Genomic DNA, 20,228 nt, shown 5'->3' with positions numbered 1-20,228 from the left:
ACGTAGTTTTGTAAGTTGTAATACGATTTTTTTTGTCTCCTTCTCTTCTCATTCACTTAAAATAATTTTTCTTTTAAGTTCAACGAGTGGTATTAATAACAACGAAAAATTGTAATTTCGTTTTTGTTGAGCATTAATAGCTGTCCACGACGTTTGCAAGGTTCATATAATTGAAAAAGGTGGCTTATTGATGATGATAAATAGACATAGCCCGACACCAAAACGTTTATGAAATATCAATTTACTGTTCGTTAAGGAAAAAAAAAATCGATTTCAGATTGAAAAAAAGTTTAGAGGAGAAAAAACGAATGCAAAAAAAATACTTTGATTCCGCTGATTGATATCGACGTCGGATTGAGTACATTTTTATAATAAAAATTAGTAACAAGGATATTTGCAGCAAATTAAATGACACGACGTACAACAGAGATTTTAAAACGATAGTTCGATTGCACAATTTAATTTTTTTGAATGAACGCCCGAGGTTATTTTAATTACAAGAGAAAAAAATTATTGTCACAATGATTAATTGAATGAATCGGATGAAAAATGTTGAATTAAAAGTCGTGTTTAGAAACTCGAATTACCTCAATATTACACTTGACACAAGACAAAAAAAAAACTTTGAAAAACAATTTTCTATACTCAAAACTGAACAAACAAACAAGGATCTTCTTTACGGAACATCCGTACCCTTCTTCTACTATCAAACTATTGCCGGTATTCTCGTCAACTATCATCGCATTAAGGTAAATTCGGATTCATATTCAAATAAATAATTACAATTTACTACTACCCCACCACCACCACCACATCACCACCTTCTACATACGGACAATATGTGTGGACTTTTTTTTCAAATATATTTAAATAAAACGTCTCCCATACACACCAATCGCCACACATAATAATATTGCACCAGTTATAATGAGGGTGAAAGAGCATTTATATGAAACCTCCAGGTAATACGGTTGTCGTGGTCAATGATTTTGAATATAAAAAAATGAATTCAAAAACAAAACCATCAACGTGGATTGTTGTTCGAGTCATATAGCACCTTAGTGGTAATTTTACAGGTGTATGCAGTCATTTCTTTTTGAGGGAATCGAGGGTTGTTTTACATATTTTATTGTGTGCTATCCTCATATGTTATGGTCAATTCGTATGATGCATTGCTTGCATATAGTAAATATTTTGTAGATTTCGTGCAAACTCGTTTTGGACTGACTATTCAGTAGTATTAATCGACTACTTAAAATGGCACAGTATCAATCTAGGCTCAGTAGTGGAGTTCCAATATTATTAACCTTTTTCACAAGGCAAGCGTATTACTATGTAATCATTAAGTTTACGTCTGCTTTTGTTTAACGTAACCACAAATAGTGCTAAATACGAAAATCTTTTACTTAAACGACATAAGCTTACATATTGCGATATAAGAAACGACTGGCATGTGGTATGATCTCATCGTTTAAATTTGTCGTTGTTGTCGATAGAAGATGATTAGCCGGTCCTAAAAGAATCTGTCGATACTTATACGACTGTTACATTCTGAGTAAATATTAAAGACGAAAAAGAAGAAGAAGATAAAAAAACATGCAACAGTTCACTGCATTCGATAATCCAACCCTTAGCCGTTTTCTTCTTCAAGCATAACATTTCCCACGCATAATACCATATCGCACAATGTCTCTACCATTTCGTGAAAAAAAAAAATTGAAAGGAAACCATCCTTGACTTATTTAAATAAATTGAATAAATTTCTAACGGACTATCCATATGTCGTCAATTTTTGCGCGAGTTTATGTCTTATGTGAATAAAATATTGTGGGAAATATTTCCTTTTGGAACAGTTGTTCAGGTGATGTATGGATTTGGACAGTTTTTTTTAAATGTTAATTTTGATTGTTCTTGTTCAATTTTCTTCGTTACATCAGTAAATGTCCATTTGTAAAGTTGCTTGTTTGTATTTACAACCAATTTCCATAAGTTACTCGACTGAGACTTCTTATTTAGGATATTCGAGAACGGCATTTTCACACGGGAACACATCAAACTGAATATTTGAATTTTGTAAGTAAGAAGATGGTGTAGTCATACATATTTTGCAAGGCTAAGTACTATGAAATGAACGCATAGCTGAAACTCTTCCTAAACACATGAAAATCTTAAAATTAAACAAAATTCTCCTCTTAAAACACCTTTCGAATCTCTCAAAATAGCATGTGTGATCGTTCTAAAAAATTTACATTTTGATTTAATGACTTTTGGACGTTATGTGCCAAACTGAATGTGTTACGATTCAAAGTAAAACCAGTTTTCTTCACAAAGCTAATACTGAGTAGACTGTAGGCAGACATCTGTGGTCGACACCTCCGACAAAAGTAAGCAGTGATCTCTACGTATTATCTTCTTATATAGCAAAATTGATGCTACAACAAACGAAGTAAAAGATTTTGTAACAAACAACACAGGTTGGTTTAATCAAAAGAAGTAAAAGATTAAGTGATAAAATGGATGCTGTTTCAGAAGAAAGTAACTACGACATTATCTTTTCGGATGTATTGATCGAATCACGTTAGAAAATCAGGATCGAACACAAGTCTTCTCTCATCAACGTTTCTTTGTGTTCAGGATCGCTAGTCCACCCTAATGAGTTAACAATAGACATTTTTCTATGTAAAGCTTTAACCTATTGCACAGCTCTTTAATAACTATTTTTTCCAACGTCAAATTCTTGATTTAGTTAATGAGATGAGATCGGCCGAGGACTTGACATTTCTACCGTGTGATTATCGTCCAAAAAATTGATAATGTCCGGGCAATTAAATAGCCTAGAATGTGATATTATCTCTTTCTGGGCGATATTATCGTGTTCTAGGCGACAATGATCGCTTTTTCGATCTAAGTGATAATATTGCCCAAAACTAGACATTTCTGTTTTCTGGGTAGAAATGTCCCATCACCGGTGAACCATCTGAGCCATTTCTTTCTTTATTTCTTCTTTTAAGTTAATTTTTCTGAAAATTTCATTGTGTCATTGTGAATTCACAATGACATTATCTGAAAAAAATGACAGTGAGGCATTTGAAACGACGTTGCAGACCAGGGCCTACTTTTTAGAAACTTTTAGAGAAAATCGAGAAGATAAAGAAACTTTGAGAAATTCAAATATTTCTTGAATTTCTCAAAGTTTCTTGATTTTCTCGAATTAGAGAAATTTTAAGAAATTCCAGAAAATTCAAGAAATTCGAGAAACTTCGAGAAATTCAAGAAATTTCAAGAAACTAATTTCTCGAAGTTTCTCGAATTTCTCGAATTCGAGAAATTTTAAGAAATTCGAGAAATTTCGAGAAATTCAAGAAATTATTTTCCAAAAAGTAGGCCCTGTTGCAGACTGTAAGGAACAATTAGTAATTAGTCATATGTTATAGACAGCGGTGACACAAATAAACGATAAGTTCTGGTTCATGAAGTTTTAAATAGCAAAATTTATGTTTAACTAACGAAGTAAAAGATGTGTTATCAAACGTAGGGCAATTTTTCACAAAATTACAGGACTTTTTTTTGTCCCATACGTTCTTTAAGTAATGGTTCGATATTATGACAACCTGTGATAAATTGTAGAATTCGAACATCCGTAGTTCTTTGATAAAATTATAGTCCACAAACCGTCGAAATGATCGTTAAAGATACGAAATAAAAACTGAGAGACTTTCACTACACCACCCAAAGCTATAGTAGTATACTACAAATTAACCGCATCGCCAGTTAATTCACAACAAAAACTAATTAGGCAAAATTTAGCGAACATTTTAACAACAATGTTGTTACATATTATGCCAGATCGATGAGTTTAGTCGAGAGTCAACTAACAAACGGGCAAAATTGCCGCATACAACAACTTTATCTTTTTAATCCGATTAACTCATTTCACCGCATACCAACCATACTAAACATTTTTATTTTTTAAAAGGCTGTGTGCTCAAGTACGTATATGGAGAACGTTTTATGCATTTTTCAGCTCACCGTAATCTGATACGATTTTTTATTTGTAAAAAAATTAATTGAGTAGAAAGATTAATCCCCAATTCAAATGAGAAAGGGTGATGTGATTAAAATTGCTTAATGTTGGCACAAGTAACGAATAAAATGAATTTAAAAAAAAAACATATTTCGATAAATAAAAACGATGTCAGCATGTGTACGAAGTCATACAATACATAACTTGATTGTGCACCGATTATGCACAAGTCCTGTTTATTGAAATCATGCGACCATTTGACTTTCGAACCGGAAACAAAATTCATTTATATGGACATGTAAACTACCCTCTCTATGGCTCTCCTGTGTGCAACCGTATACTCTACTACACATCCGGCGGTTAGATAATTTTTTCAAACAATATTTAACCTGCCATTGATTCGGGTTGTGTACCGGTCATTTGTTGAAATCATGATAAACAAAAGAACGATTTATTTGCGCCACATATGTGTGGATATAATTTCCGATTTCGGAACGCTATTTATATACACAACCGACCAACATTGATAAATTCCGTTTTTAATTTTGTGGTTTTCGGAAAGGTCACCCTCACCAACATTCAATGAGATTTTTCCTTCATACACCTGTTTACTGTTGGATATGATTAGCATTAATTTCAATTTTAACGTCCACTTTATTATGTTTGTTAACGTGTCGGCACAGCAGGATATCGGTGAAGATAAAATAATTTGAATTTTACTTCTGTTGAACATGACAAGCACATTCGAATGACAATTTTATTGAGGCAAGGGATTCAGTTTGAACATTTTTTTTCTTCACAAAATTTATTTCGTGCTCCTAGTTAAAAGCTGCATCAGCACATCGCGTACATTTAGCGTGACTAATGAATCGAAAAACCCCGAAAAAAACCTTTGATTTCTTTAACACGCCATCCCATTACAAAAAAAAACAGCAACCCCGATCCATCGTCAGACCAATAAAACACGTATTAAGTAGCAACATTTTCATTGATGTCTCTATTAAACAATAAACAATGTGCGATGCTGATGCATCCCTTATTCAATTCTGCTCAATTTATCACACATTTCACAGTATCAACCCTGGAAAAATACGCACGCATCGAAAAGCGTTATGTCATTGCTGTGTGTTATGCAATCAATGTCGCATACATGAAGGTACATTACATACAGCGACCAATGCACAATCACCCCTATTATTCCGAATAATATCTCGTCATACAATGGTGATAAAATTGAAAGTGTAGCACAGAGAAGGGTACAAAGTTTAGATTTAAATTAATGGCATATGCGCACAGGATCATGTCAATTTAGGATCATTTTAATCCTTTTATATGCAAACAAAAGTGTGGCCAATTCATTTATTATTTGCTTTTTTTTGGATGTTACTGAGGATGAACCAACCCTTATTCTGACTACGGTTTTTATTTATGATCTGATAATAGCAAACGAATAAAATGGAAATAAATCAAACTTTTCAACGAATTGTGTTGGTTCATCAAATTTATTAACTGACGACAAGCATACGTAGTAGAATTGTTGCAAAATCTTTTACTTCATTAGTTTGGGCGACCATAAAAAAGACATTAGACAGAGCTCATCGCTTAGTTTTGTAGCCGTTGTCGATAACAGACGGCATAGCAGGTTATAAGGTTATTTTTCAATAGCATGTTGTGGAGACTAGGTTTGAGGTGTACATGATGTTGTTGAGCTTTAAGCCACAGGCATTTAGATATTGAATATTGCTAACATATTTTCAGGTTTTCTTTGATCGGATCAGTACAAAATAAAAAGTTATAGCTCGAATAAAGCACGGCTGGTACACTTTCTATTACGCGTATGACTAATACTCAAAAAACAATATATTCTAAAACGATCCCTTCGCGATGCCATTCACACCCCCCCTGAACAAAAATAAAGTTTTACCGAAAATGTTAGTTGTATGGGTGTGGGGAAGCATCTGGTCCAGCTTAACGGACCATCGTTTTGAACTCCTCTAGGGTCCCTCTATTGAGAACAGCAATCAATTTTTGGGTGCATTTTCGGTAAAACTTTATTTTTGTTCAGGGGGGGTGTGCATTATTCAGAAAGAAGGACATTAAAATTTGTCGTTTCGCATAACTTTTGACGTTTCGTTTTCACTGTTTTCGTACATTTTTAACGTAACCCTGCGAAGATATTCCAAGAACGTTCAACTTTGTAGATATTCAGAGCCGGAATGACTCTGACCTTTTGGGAGTTGCATGACGAAAATCGGTGAAAAGCTTTTATTGCACAGGACAATTTGCTCTTTATTCATACAAAAAATTAAAAAGCCCTCCGAGCACTGCCCGGACATAGGGCCAGTCCAAGCCGGGTCTGAAGATGCTGTTTTTTTTGCGCCACCAAACAAATCGGCTATAAAGAACCGAATTTTTAAAACGGTCGCAGACGGTCAAACAAACTCGTTGTTCTAATTGTAGCTAAATTTCTCTTGAGTTCAATATTCTAGATCAACAACGGTCGCTCTAACATCATAAAAGTTACGCCATAAAACGGTAGTTGATGTCTGTTAGCCGAAGGTCGTTTCGTACAGACCTTGACTGACAATTTTCGAGCATTATGCACACAGTCGTATAACAATGACAATCCAAACATAACAATAAATCAACAATTCCACGTTTCTACATTTTAAAAACTTTATTAAATAATCTTTTTTCCCAACACAAAAGGGTAAATTACCCTCATACATATTTCGCCTATCATCATTCAACCGAACAAGAAAACTGAAACATCGAAATCATTACGAAACGTTGTATTCTCAGTGACACAATATAATAATCCCTCATACATCCAATATCACACATATCACACCATATCAGATACAGAAATTAATACGAGAGAAAAAAAAATGTTTTTTTTTTCAATCTATCCTCCACACTTCGACATCATAAAAATAATATCTCTGTTCGCATGTCAGACACGATATGGTGGGTTAACATTATAAAAATCAACAGAAGATTATTATTCGCTTCCATCCGAATCGAAGAGTCCTATATTTTTGCTGGCTTTCGAAAGGAGAGAACCAACAGCAAAACTAACAAACAAAACAGCAAAAAAAATTGTTTTCGTGGACGTGTTAAACACTGCATGTTTGGGTGTTGGACAGATGCTTCGATAGAGATATCTTGCACAATCAGAATTTATAAGCATTGTTGTTTTGTGGCTATGGTACATAATCCCACGTTTGATTTTATATTTCACGACGAGTGTACACATTACAGTCTCTCTCCGGCTGGATCAGCAAAATGTGGACTACATGTAGTTTGGATTATTTATTGCATTACATTTGGTAATGTCTATTGACAATGGCTAGATGATAATTTACATTATCGCAATGTTAAGTTCAAACACAGAGAGCAGAAAGTTAAATAAAGCAGAAGAAAAAACTCGCAGAAAAGATTGTACGAATGTTTGCCTCATCACATTGCTTGAACGATATGAGTCTACGAAAATGATTTCTGTCTTGGCGAGTAGAATGTTATACCTACAATTTATACAACCAATCCACTTCTTTACACATTTTTTTTGCATTCGTCTTGCTTCGTTGACTTTATACCCTTTATACAGTCGCATTTAAAACAAAATTTAATTTCGTCCTTACCTGTTTCTCTATCACTTCTGTCGTCCTGCGGACCATTACTAAATATATCTCTAAGTTGTAAAGGAACTTTAGGAGCTGCTACCAATTCAGTACCAGCTGGTATGTCTCTGGTTACTTCATACCATATCTAAAACAATTATAATTCCAATTAACAAATGAATCAAACCAATCTATTGGCACTAGGAACATACATAACCAGCAACAATGAAACTGTAAATATTAGCTTCAATATTTGAATAAACTGTACGGATGTGCTTTAACCACATCGCTGACTCAGGTATCGGTTCCAGCCATCCTCGTATCGTTGAACCAGCAACCACCTGCGAATGTAAATATGGGTTAAGTTAAATGAATAGAAAGTAATTTCATACGCGCCATCTATGCGCAATGTTTGCAAACCCAGTAAATTGGTTTGAGTATCGGATAAAATGTTAACGTTTTGGTGAATTCAGTAAACGATGAAACGATAATGGTGTGTGTCGCGGATGCAGAAACGTACGAATCAATAAAGTAGTTGAGTTATAACAAAGTAGATACCGTCGAATGTTCACATCGTTATCCATTTACGATCGAAGATAATCTAAGGTTAATTAGTGTTGGATAAAAAACAGAGGATGGACAAAGATTTCGTCTTGTTCTACAGTGAATCTAACAAACATGAGCGAGACATTTCACTTTAAAAATATTGAATTCATTCCGATTGATTGCAGATACATCTTGTCTGTAATCAAACGGTAATCGTTCAACCCACATCTTTTCCCAACATCCGAAATCATATGTACAAAGTGGTACTCCCTCCAAACAACCGACTTCCCTAAAACAACACATCGTTGAGGGTGTGTATATGATATGTATTTACAAGTTTCGGTTTCCTTTAGCCGAGAGCACACAACTTGCCAACCAACATTTTCAATTATTAGTTGTAACGACTTAACAGTAAGGAGGATAACATAACAATGTAAAACGTTCTTCGTGAATTGTTTTTTGGGGGGACCGATCTAACATCAAACTTATGTTTTGTTATGGCACATATAACATCACTTACTGCTGTGTATTAGATTTTTGTGTCATAAATTTCAAGTTGATTTCATGAGGGATGCATTTTATATACAGAGCATAATACAAATCTAATAGAATGCCGATGTTCGGGTAATACGCTTCAATAATCATAAAATTTACGAAGGGTCAAGTAGAAGTGTGTGAATCCGTCTGATTTTGACTAAATTGATGATTTATGGCTTTATTATCAGTGGTTTATTACACAATTTACGGTAATGACTTTGAATATTCCTATGAACGGTCCTGATGACTGACTGATCTAGACATTCGAGATTTCCAATTATAATTCTTTATCAAGATTGAGCAAATGTTGAAACTCATTAAGAATATGTTTCAATCGCAATTAATGCTTGGGACATGAACATGAACATGAACACTGTTAGCAAAGGTGAAAGTAATGTCTCGTCGATATCAATTTATTCTTGAAAGTTGAATCAACTCATCGACCGGACGTACGATTTTCAAGATGAATATTAACTAATGACAAAACCTGCTGTTGATCGCCTGATACCTATAATCAGAAAGTCAGTGGAGAACATTGGTGTTATAATATTGCGTGCTGACCTTCAATAACTGTATATTGGTTTAATCAATTTTCTCAACAAAAACAATCTTTTCATTTTGTCGTGCTGCTCGTAACGATACCATGGCATTTAAGTTTGTAGCTTTTTGCGCCTTACAAATTTTAGTAACCTTAGAAATCATGGAATGGGTGTGTAGTGTATGTACGGAGGTGCTTCAATGACATTATTGGGAAACAAGCAAGAGCTAAGGCTACTTCCAGCAGGTGCACCACTCGGTGCACCACCACATCAAAGTGTGTCCAATAATGACGTTAATATATTTGTTAGTACACTCAAGGTAAATAATTTCAAACTTTGGTTGACATGACCTGTGTCAATTGTACCGGAATGATGTTATTATTGCACGACCCATGTAAAATCTGTTACTACAACTGCTTAAAGTTTAGTCTTGTTTTAGGTAAAGATCTAGTACTTCATTCGTTTTACTATCCATTTTGCTCGACGAATAGTCAAGTTCAGAAACAGGATGTGTGAAACTGAAATGGATAACAATAACGTTTCATTTTCCTTATAATTCGCTAATATGACACGTCCCATTTATGTACTTAACTATTCGCAACATTTGATAGAGCACTTCACTCAATTTTGTCGTCGTTGTCGAAAACATACGGCTTAGCCTTACGAATCGTATTATATCAGACCGCACAGATTGATCAAACAGCTTGCAATATTTCATTCCCGTAAAAGGCTTTGCTATCAATAATGTTCCCTTTTCATCGTAATAGATAAGAATTGGCAAAACATGTTGTTACGAACGCATTACACATTGACACAAAACGGAGAGGAATTAAGCCATCTTTTGTCTCGTCACGTACAGGTATCTTACCAAAAAAGTATCAAACAAAACAAGATTGTTACATAAAAACCAAATTTTCGTTCCAACAAACTTTTTTTTTGTCGAACGTGCTAAACTACATTTTGTACGCATAGATTTGTGTTAATACCGTTTTGCTGCACCAAACAAATAACATTTCGTTCCAATAGCATAAAGGACTTCATAGATGATCTTATTGTTAAATTTAAATCGCCTGTATGTCCTCCTATATCCTGGCTCTACGATAATAATAGTAATATGTGATCTACAAAAATATCGTCTGAGCTCGTCTCTGTTGTCAATGTTTGAAAAAAAAGAGACAATTCATCGAGGTTTTTTTTCTTCGTCTTCATTCTATTTCTGTATAACATGCGGCGGTTTAATAGGGATAAGGGATCTGTGAATGTGTAAAGTGTGAAAATGCAATCTTTTCAATTTTCTAGTGAAAGCAAAACATATTTTACTTAAGTTCTTAGTTTGGTTGAGCGTGTAAATTTATTTGACTAACACAAAAATGTAGATTAAAAATTTGATTTTTTTTGATTGTCAATTTTTTTTGGGTCGAAATGAATGAAATTGTTGTAAACTGGTGACAATGGCCGAAGTGATTGTGAGATGAGAACGATGGATTTATGACAGCAATTTGATGTGTGTTTGACGAGAAGATAGATTTTGTGTGTTATAAAAGTGGACTTGGGACGATAGGACATCCCAATCAGCGTAATTTTGTTTGAATAGACATAATTGCCTTCAACAAAAAAGTCGGGTAGTTTCTGTAATAATTGGCAGTAACAGTCTATTGTTCTGACCGTTAATTGGTTTTCTTCAAAAAGTAACTTTGGCAAACGTTACAAGTGTTTCTATATGAAAAGTTTAAAATGCAGAAAGAGTACGTGTCATATTAGCGAATTATAAGAAAAATGAAATTACTTCTATTGACATCGCAAAACTCATCAAAATCAACTTAAACAAACGAAATTTAATTTTTCATATAATTCGCTAATACGACATGTCCCTTTTCTGCATTTAACTACGCACAAAGCTCTTCAACACAAGTTTCCTTATCGATTCATTCACAATTAAAGATACCGAACGATGAAAACATTCACACTTAGTCGGCTTCTACTTTTCCATTATTTTCATCAACGCTTTACCGTTCACCAACAACGTGCCAACTTTTATTTTCCAATGTAAACTCACTCCTCAACCCACTATATCATTCAATTAGATACAATTAGATCATCCTTTGTTATTCTAAGTCATCATCGAACGTAAGTCCGTGGATAATTATATTCAATTAAAGATACACCCTTGTAGCATATAAATTATGCAGACCACTTAAATGGGGTAGATAGTTGAGTTGGAACTCCCTGTGTAGTGTAATCTAACAGCGAACGTATTCGTATATTGTATAGAATAGGGGACCGAGTGTGTGTTTGTTACATATACAATAAATGTAAATATTAAAAATTTGACAATGTGAGATAGAGAGTGTTGTGCGTGTTCTCTATATTATTGTTAAGAGTTGTCGGGAGTCAATTTTGAACGATTTTCATTAAACCATGAAGATGTCATATCATTCATGAATGGAGGAAAAATTTATTTATTTTTATGAAATTCTAAAATCATGAACACCGTCCCCCTTTTCTATCTGTCCCAGTGAAAATGGAGTATTACTAAAAGCTCACAAGTGTCTGTCACATTTTCAATGTATTTTGCAATTTTTCCTGCTAAAGTGATTACACACAAAAACACTATAAAAGCAGCGTGAAACAACTTAAGGCAATTTTCATGTAATATTCAACGATGCTGGCCTTTTTCGGATGAGAAAAAAATAATAAATAAAAAGAGGAGGGTCGATTGGGATGATGATGATGATTATGTTGTTATGTTATGTTTGCACCACATAAGCGGAGGTGCTATTGGAAAAACAAATCCATCGAATCATAAAAGCACCGAAGATGTCCTTGATTGTATCAATCAATAGATTGGGATCACTTTCATCAAGAAGATGACTCTTTATGTCTATGATAAAAAGTCTCAAAGGCTTCTAAGCCTCTACGCTAGTCATACTTTCCCGTACCGAATAGAATTGAAACTCGATCTGTTAGAAACTACCGATTATCTGTTACCGACAACAAATACAAAAATAAACGGTGGGCTGCGGCTTGTCTACTCTTATATATACGTTTGAACAAATGAAGTAAACGTTTTTGCATCGAACAGTCTGCGACACTTTAAACAAAAGAAGTAACAGATTTGATGATTATGTGTGGGATTGGGGAATATAGGTCTGTCGTTTGTAAATAAAAATAGTGAAAACAGGAGCACAAATCTATCTCACTACAAATAAGTTACCGATAACCCTTTAAATCTAAAATTGCAAAAATATGCTGATTCCTATAATAGCCTGCCTTTATGAATACTAAATGTACCAAATGTAGACCTTGAAGTGGCTCTTGCGAAAATGTTTATGAGGTACTCATCCTCATCAACTTATTCATGTGGAAAAACGACTTTTAAATTAGATGAAAAAGTATATTTTAAGAAGTCAAGAGTATCACCCTTTGTATCTTTGTTTGGTAAATTACCAATGGATTACCAACATTTTTATTGAATTTAAAATCTCGAGTTTTTTTTCCTATTCGTTAAATTAGGATGCTTCTCTCAGTTGGTATTAGAGAGGGTTGAATAAATTTTCTCCTTTTTTCGTATCTTAAGTGTATAAATTTATACGAATGATTGAATTAATCCAATATGTTGCTTATGTTCGACAATGAGTTTATTTGTTGGAGAAGGACCGTTTAAAATATCAGCCAAGTGAGAGTAAATACAATCTTAGAACGTCAGGTCGAATGGTTGAGGGAAGTAAAGTTTTTGTTGATTTGATAAATAATCGAACGAAAAGTCAAATTGTTGCTTCAACCGAATTAACATCCTGTAAACTAATCCAATTGTCAGATAGAATTTTAGAATTCATTTTTGATTTGTTTGACATCCGTGAATCGTGTGTAAATTCAATTTACTAAATTGACTTCAGCTTCGGCTAGGATCAACGAAACTCACACTAAAACTGATCTTTTCACCATTTCACAGTACTTTTTCTATTGATAAAACCACTACAAACAAAATGGAAAATCAACTATTCGTTCACTACTGTTTTGGGCAGGGACTGACTATTTTTGGGAAATCGTTTTGCCATATTTTCCTACATTTTCTCGAATTTTCCTAAATTTTCTCAAATTTTCACAAAAATGTTTTTTAAGGAAAATTAAGGAAAATATAGGAAAATTCACGAAAATGTTTTCCCTCCGTGGCTTCAAATATTTTCGCATGTTCTACCCGTTATTTCTCATTTGACTGTTTTCCTCACTAATGCAGAAAAATGTAATCTTTTTCCTACAAAATGTCTATCAAAATCTTTTGCATTGTCATTGTAAATTGCATAAACTCATTACACTCCCACTCTCCTGTATTCATTGTCGGTTGTATCGAAAAACGGGAAAGGTTTACGAGGAAAATCATGCATTCAAAATAGCAAAGTTCTGCCATTATTATCATTTTCAATTAAATAATAATTTATTTTCTGCAGCCATTCAATGTTCAATCAATTCTAATTTGATAAACAAGTACAAGGTTAGAGTTTTTGTGAAAGTTTTTCGCAAATTAAGCATAAACAAAACTACCCACCCACGTGTGTTCGACGTCACTATAAATATTTAGCATTCAATTTTAGACAGCTAAAAATACACACAAAAGAACGTAAATTATTATCGTCCTGACCGAAAGCGTAACACTTGCTTTCCGTTTAGTTGCAAAAATTAATAGATTGTGGGAGTAACATCGCTGCCATATAAATGAGTTGAAATTAATCTCGAACACGGGTGGTCATTTTCGGAATATTGTCCACGAGGATTCACATCATCATCACATGTACCATCCGACATATAACAGGTTTAAAATGTTATGAAAGGCTTGGTGATTTCCATAACAAATTAGCGGCGATTAATTTGAACATTTTAGAGAAGCGTATTGAACAAAACAGATTAGATAATGGACTGGGGATATTCATCATTGTTGTAGATATGGGTTGAGAGTAATGAGTCCAAGCACCAAGTTGTAGCGTTTGTTATACCGTTCGTATTAACACATTATGCAAATGGTTGCATATATATAATGAAAGGCGTGTGTACCCCACATGGCTGAGTGCTTAGGAAAAATCATTAAAAGTAAAATATTAAAAAAAAATTGAATAAATTTATAAACCAGCGCGCACTCATGCAAATGTAAACGAAGCATTTTCATAAACTGCGTTTTCATTTCAGGATTTTAATTGTAAATAAAAATTTTATTTATTCATATTTTCCACACGTATAAAATGTTTATGATACCTCCGAGCCAAGTTGCTATACGTTTAGTTTTCCCAGAGTTTTCCAGAAAGACTTATGCACAGCACATAAATTCAGTTTACCATAGTCAGCTATCGTAATACATATATTATACAACGAACTGATATTAATAATTAAATTCAAATATCCTTATAAGCAAATGTGTGCATAATAATGTGCTCATTGCATAAATTCATTAAATTCTGATGGGATACAAAGAATATGCATGTAAAATACAATGTTTGGGAAGGTCAAAGGGAATTATTATTTTTTTCTTTCTTTCATTGCTCACACGCTCCGCCACTATAATGACATATGGTTCATAAAACTACAAGGTAGGCAAAAAAAAACAAGAACGACGTCGAGTTACAAACGCGAAAGAAATTATAATTTGACTTTCATATAAACATAGATTTGGTTAGTTGAATCTACAACCATTCATTATATAATCATTGAATCTTGTACTTCCTTTGTTTAAAGTATATCCCACTCGATAGCGAGCAAATCTTTTACTTCATTAGTTTAATTATGTGTTTTCCTGTATATACTAGAAGCAAGAGTCACATCGAAGTTCTATTGCCGTTGTCGATAACAGATGATTTGTTCCTATAGGTGCATACACGAGTGGAATTGAGACCCAACCAAAATTGGCGGAGCCATCTCGTCGTCTAACCGAGAAAAAATTGCCGGCGAGGAAAATAATTTCTCATTCAAAAGTTTTTTTTGAATCGAGGAAATTACTATCAGAGGCAGCAAAATTTAAGCATGAATTTGCCTCAGCTGTTTTTCAGCTGATCCACACAAACAATGAAAACTGTTTGGTATAAGTTATCCCAGCAATATCTCCTGCATAACAGCGTGACACTGTGTCAGGGGCGGATCCAGCTTTTGTTCTGACTCGGGCGGTTAGAAGACAATAAATTTTTGCCCGGGCGATTTTCGTTTTGAAAAAAAAAATTACATAAAAAAATCATCTTCTGACCCCCGGCTACCGCCTCGACCGCACATAGGTGGATCCGCGCCTGCACTGTGTATGATGAAAGCCCTCAAGGTCTTGATCTGGAACATTATATTACCCAATACGAGACACAATGTCACTCGAAGAATGGAAATTGAAAATAAAATCTTTTACTTCCTGTTGTAACCTGACAATTGAAAAGTCGAAAATTTATGTGGTCAACGAGCATGTGGCCCATAAAAATTTAATTTCATTCCTCGCGTGACACTGTCTCATATCAATTTGGTTTCTTTATGATGTAAGCTGCTGAGAGATACAGTGGAAAGGAAATTACGCTTATAACTTCGTAAGTGTCAACCTAGCCCCCAAAACTAAAAGCGTCCATTGCGGTATGAGCGACTGATAAACATACTTGATCTAATGCTCAATGGCACACGTGATACTGGTTAAAGGAAGTTATATCCGAAGCTGATCAATAGTTTATCGATCTTGTTATGCTTTATTGACCATCTCTGCCTTAATTTGCATAAGAAACTGAGGGAAAATTTAAACAAAAGAATTCTTTTGTTCAAGTTTGTCGCTAAGATTCTTCTGCAAATTACGGCAGATCTTTCTTTCTACTCTAAAGGTCCTTATTTGCTCGCGTGAGAGGTTGCTACCCCAAAAGTCTACAATTTGAATAAATGTAAAAACCTCAAATTGATGGTAAAGAAATCATTATTCGGCATAACGGAAATATTTTAGCATACCCAGCAGTAACCACAGCCGATTATCAAAATATTGAATTTATTCCCAAATTGTCACATATCGATGAATGCATCGAGAAAAAAAAGCTCAAACTGATTATCTACGAGATTAATTCGAACCTATTCAATTACGGTCTATTGTCCTTCAATCTTCCGAGTAAAAAATATCATTGATCGCAACAGCAGCAACAACAACAACAACAAAAAAAGAATTTCATGTCCGTCCACTCTTCAAAACTGGGATGAAGAAAAAATTGACAACAAACAAAAATGTTGTGTGCATTGAATGGAAAACCGTATACCCAGCATAGATACAGTAGTTGTGAACATAAGTACATAAAACTATTGTCATTTTAAACGAGATGGACCTTCCTCCTTTTTTTTTCAAGCAAAATTTTTGCACACAATATAATCTATTCAAATTCAAACTGCATATGCAAACCATTGGCTTGACACACATGTGTGAATTGAATGTTCGATAAAATTTACAACCGAAGATGTACATACCCTTGTAGCATGTAATAAAAACATCGAGATTCCGATTTAGATTATGATGTGATGCTTGGATGAGGATGAAGTTTGCATGCACGCATAATACAAAACAGAAAAACTTAAAATTCCCTTTACATTGACCCTCTAAACTACAGTCAACACGAACTTTATTTATTACACTTTTTGGAATGCAGATGAGTATTTACGGCACATAAATCATTATCAAAAATTGTGTTTTGATTTCCTTAACGTTTATTTTGATTAAGAGATGATGAACGGGCAGTCGTTCATATATAATATTGTCAGTGTAAGGTCAGTTGGGTAGGAATAGATTTTAAAATTCAAGTAGTTTAAGGTTTAAGGAAGTAACATTCGTTAGAGTACTACAGTTGTTGTGGTAAGTTTTTATGGACGATAAAATCTGACGTTCCCTAAAATGTGACGTTCACCAGGCAGCCAGTCATTCAGGCGTTTCCCGAAGAGGATTTTTGCATGAAAATTGTTATTTTTGGGGCCTTATACAAATTAGTTGTGTGTACCTCCGAAAGACGTTTTCAAGCCAGTCCGACTCTGACGTTCACTATTAAAACAGTTCGGACGATGTTAATGACTAATGCACTGCATAATCTGCTACTTCTTTTGTGGTTATTTTGTTCTAATACTTCATTAGTTTAAGACATGTATTCTAGTATATAAGAAAGAACTGGTCATTGGTCACGGTTTATTTTTGTTATCGTTATCGACAACAGATGATTATACGTATACGCTATGTCCTGTACATGTTAACTATGTATTGGAATTGTACTTTGTCCCGCGACCTACGTAAGTTTTTAGTTTTCTTCAAAATACGTAAATGTGAAGAAACTTAATGATAATGTAAAGTGTAAGCCCAAATCATGTAAACTATTTCATCAAAAGTTATAGAAAAATTAGCAGCTATGATTTTTGGAACCAGTTGAATGTCCTCTGAATTCCTCCGGACAATTTACATCTGTTACACACCTTCCCTTAAAAAAAAAAACAGAATCATCGCGAAAACGACCCAAAGTCCGTAAAAAACAATTATCATGGTTAGGGTCGAACGGTCAAAGAATCCATCACAGCTTTATCTATCCGAACGGATGCTCGATGACAGTTTCATTAAGATACAAATCAGAAGACATCATTTGTATTTTCACAAAATATCGAAACGAAATGAGGCGTAATTCCCATGGGAGTAAAGAAAGGAAAACCATGATCATACGAGAGAAAAAAAAAACCAATTCTCGTTCTCCGAAATTTTCTGCATCAAGACAACACATACAGTGTCGATGAAGTCATTCACACTCGAGTCAGACAGTTTTAATAACCATATAATTTGACGCATTATCCATAACGTCCTCACATAATCATTAACACATTCTGACATTACGCTCACACTGTAAAATACACAGAGGAAAGCAATCGAATTCCACCAAAGTAATTAAAAATATTTTAACAACTTTCGGGTCCACATAGAAGCGGAGAATTTAAGTGTTTCCAGTAGTAAAATAAAAAATTTTAATTTAAAATTTTGTCATGCTCTTGTCCTGTAGTTGTCACTGTCTCTTGTTCCTTTATTCATCTTTATTTCCATTTTTTTCTTCTCTACAATCATGAAAATATGCCGCATTCGCTTTGTTAACTTGTTAAGGTTTGTGTGTTACTTTTTTTGCCTTGATTTATTTGACTGTGTACAGAAGATAAAAGGACCAATATTTGATATTTTTCTTAGAAAATTTTATCTACCGCTCTATTCAGTGTGGTGATAAAGATGTTGACGTGATCATACAAAACAATCATCTTCTTTCCGAGGTTTTTTTTTTCTATTTAATAAATTTTTGGCAGACATCCTCTCTCTGTGTTTGTCAGGCTGTTAATAAAAAAGATAAATCGACCGATTGTTTTGATGAGACATCAACCGCAAAAATTAAGCCATTTACCTCATTCGAACATACATATATTTCTCTCGGGTAAGTGCAACAATCTGTAACATTAATTATTAATCTGAACTATCCGGGAATGAACCGAAATGAAATCATAATATCTGCGTTTATGACAGCTTCAGGAATCAATTTGTCTAAATTTCACAGAACGTTAGATACAACATACGAAGCCATAAGGCATGATCATAAAGCAATTTAATAATAACCAAGAGAATGTGTGTACCGAACATACATAAAAAAATAACTCGGCACAACGGTTCTTAGATATAATATTTTATGAAAAACTCAATTCACCACCCAATGCTATATACGTAGAGTGTACCGAGTATTAAAAGTGGTATTATGTATACACAAAGCGATAGAAATTATAATGGTTTTCGTTGTGCATCAACCCACTATTACATAATATTTTTACCATTGCTGTTTGGTAAAACGAAAATATTGTTAAATGGAACATAGAGAAAAGATTGAAACATCTGTTTGTAAGTAGCCGTATCATAAAAATCTGAACACAGAATTTTTAGAACTGAAAATAATATGAAAAATTGTTTTACACATCATTTGACGCATACATATCTACCACGAGTGTTTGAAATAGAATGTGGGAAATTGTTTCCTTTTTCGCTGTTATCATTGGTTTATCATTAATGACTGGGTTAATGAAACAATAAATTAGAAGAGAAATTGAAAATCGTTAAAAAGGTTTTGGGACAAATGGTGAGAGCATTTAACAGACAGATCAGTAATCTTGGATGCTGTCACTTTACGCTGTCTGTAGTGAAATCAGAATGTTTCAAACTGATATGAAGTTTAGTTTTGTGGAATTTTAATTATTAAAGCAGAAAATACATTCATGAAGCAGATATTAAGGGATTTCTAATGTGCACTAGCTCTCTGTCTCTTAATACATTTTCTCCCGAGAATATTCTCTTGTTAGACTATAAGATTCACAATATACAGAATACAAAAGAAAGAGGACAATAGAAAACTTACGCCGAGTCCAGAAAAATGTTTTTGGTTCGATGGGTTGCTATCGGACAGAGTTGCGCAAAAATTGTTGACATCCAAGAGAAATTCTGAGGAAATCCCATTAACATGAAGCTTACGTCACATCTTATTAGAGAAAAACCTGAGGTCATTTTCATCATTAGTTTTGGCTGATTTACTTGGTTGATCTATATGAGCTTTCTAACGAGTGGAATGTACTTCGAAAAACATTTCGACTTTTAGTTCTTTGACTTACGCGTAAATAAAATCGAAATTATAATGAGGATGACTTCGTGGCCTTTTTAACCTGTCACAGACGGCAAGCATATTAATAGTTTTACTATCTGATCTATTACTTCATTTCACCGAAGATTTTCAGAGATTGATTTCAGAAATCTTTTACTTTATTTGTTTTGAACATCCTTTTTGCTATATAAGACCTCACTAATCAGAGCTTTTCGTTTATTCTTACTGTTGTTGTCGATAACATATGACAGCCGTCTGTAACAGGTTAATTTTTGAATCGATAGTAATATTTCGGTTGATAAAAAATATAAAAAAGGAGATATAA

General features: G+C 33.9%; 1 protein-coding gene across 4 annotated transcripts in view; it reads right to left on the bottom strand.

Annotated features, from left to right (window-relative positions):
• LOC119078851 (transcription factor hamlet-like) overlaps nt 1-20,228 on the bottom strand; it is a 105,397-nt gene that overhangs the window by 20,112 nt on the left and 65,057 nt on the right. For all 4 annotated transcript variants that reach the window (XM_037186561.1, XM_037186563.1, XM_037186560.1 and 1 more), the window contains exons 4-5: nt 7,857-7,985; nt 7,666-7,792 (exon numbers count right to left, since the gene is read on the bottom strand). In XM_037186561.1, coding sequence (XP_037042456.1) covers nt 7,666-7,792; nt 7,857-7,985 — 256 coding nt within the window. The remainder of the gene's footprint in view (nt 1-7,665; nt 7,793-7,856; nt 7,986-20,228) is intronic.

The sequence above is a fragment of the Bradysia coprophila genome, unplaced genomic scaffold, assembly GCF_014529535.1.
Source record: "Bradysia coprophila strain Holo2 unplaced genomic scaffold, BU_Bcop_v1 contig_297, whole genome shotgun sequence".
NCBI lineage: Eukaryota > Metazoa > Arthropoda > Insecta > Diptera > Sciaridae > Bradysia > Bradysia coprophila.
Note: the sequence above shows the minus strand (reverse complement) of the source record. Positions and strands in the feature narration are given on the sequence as shown.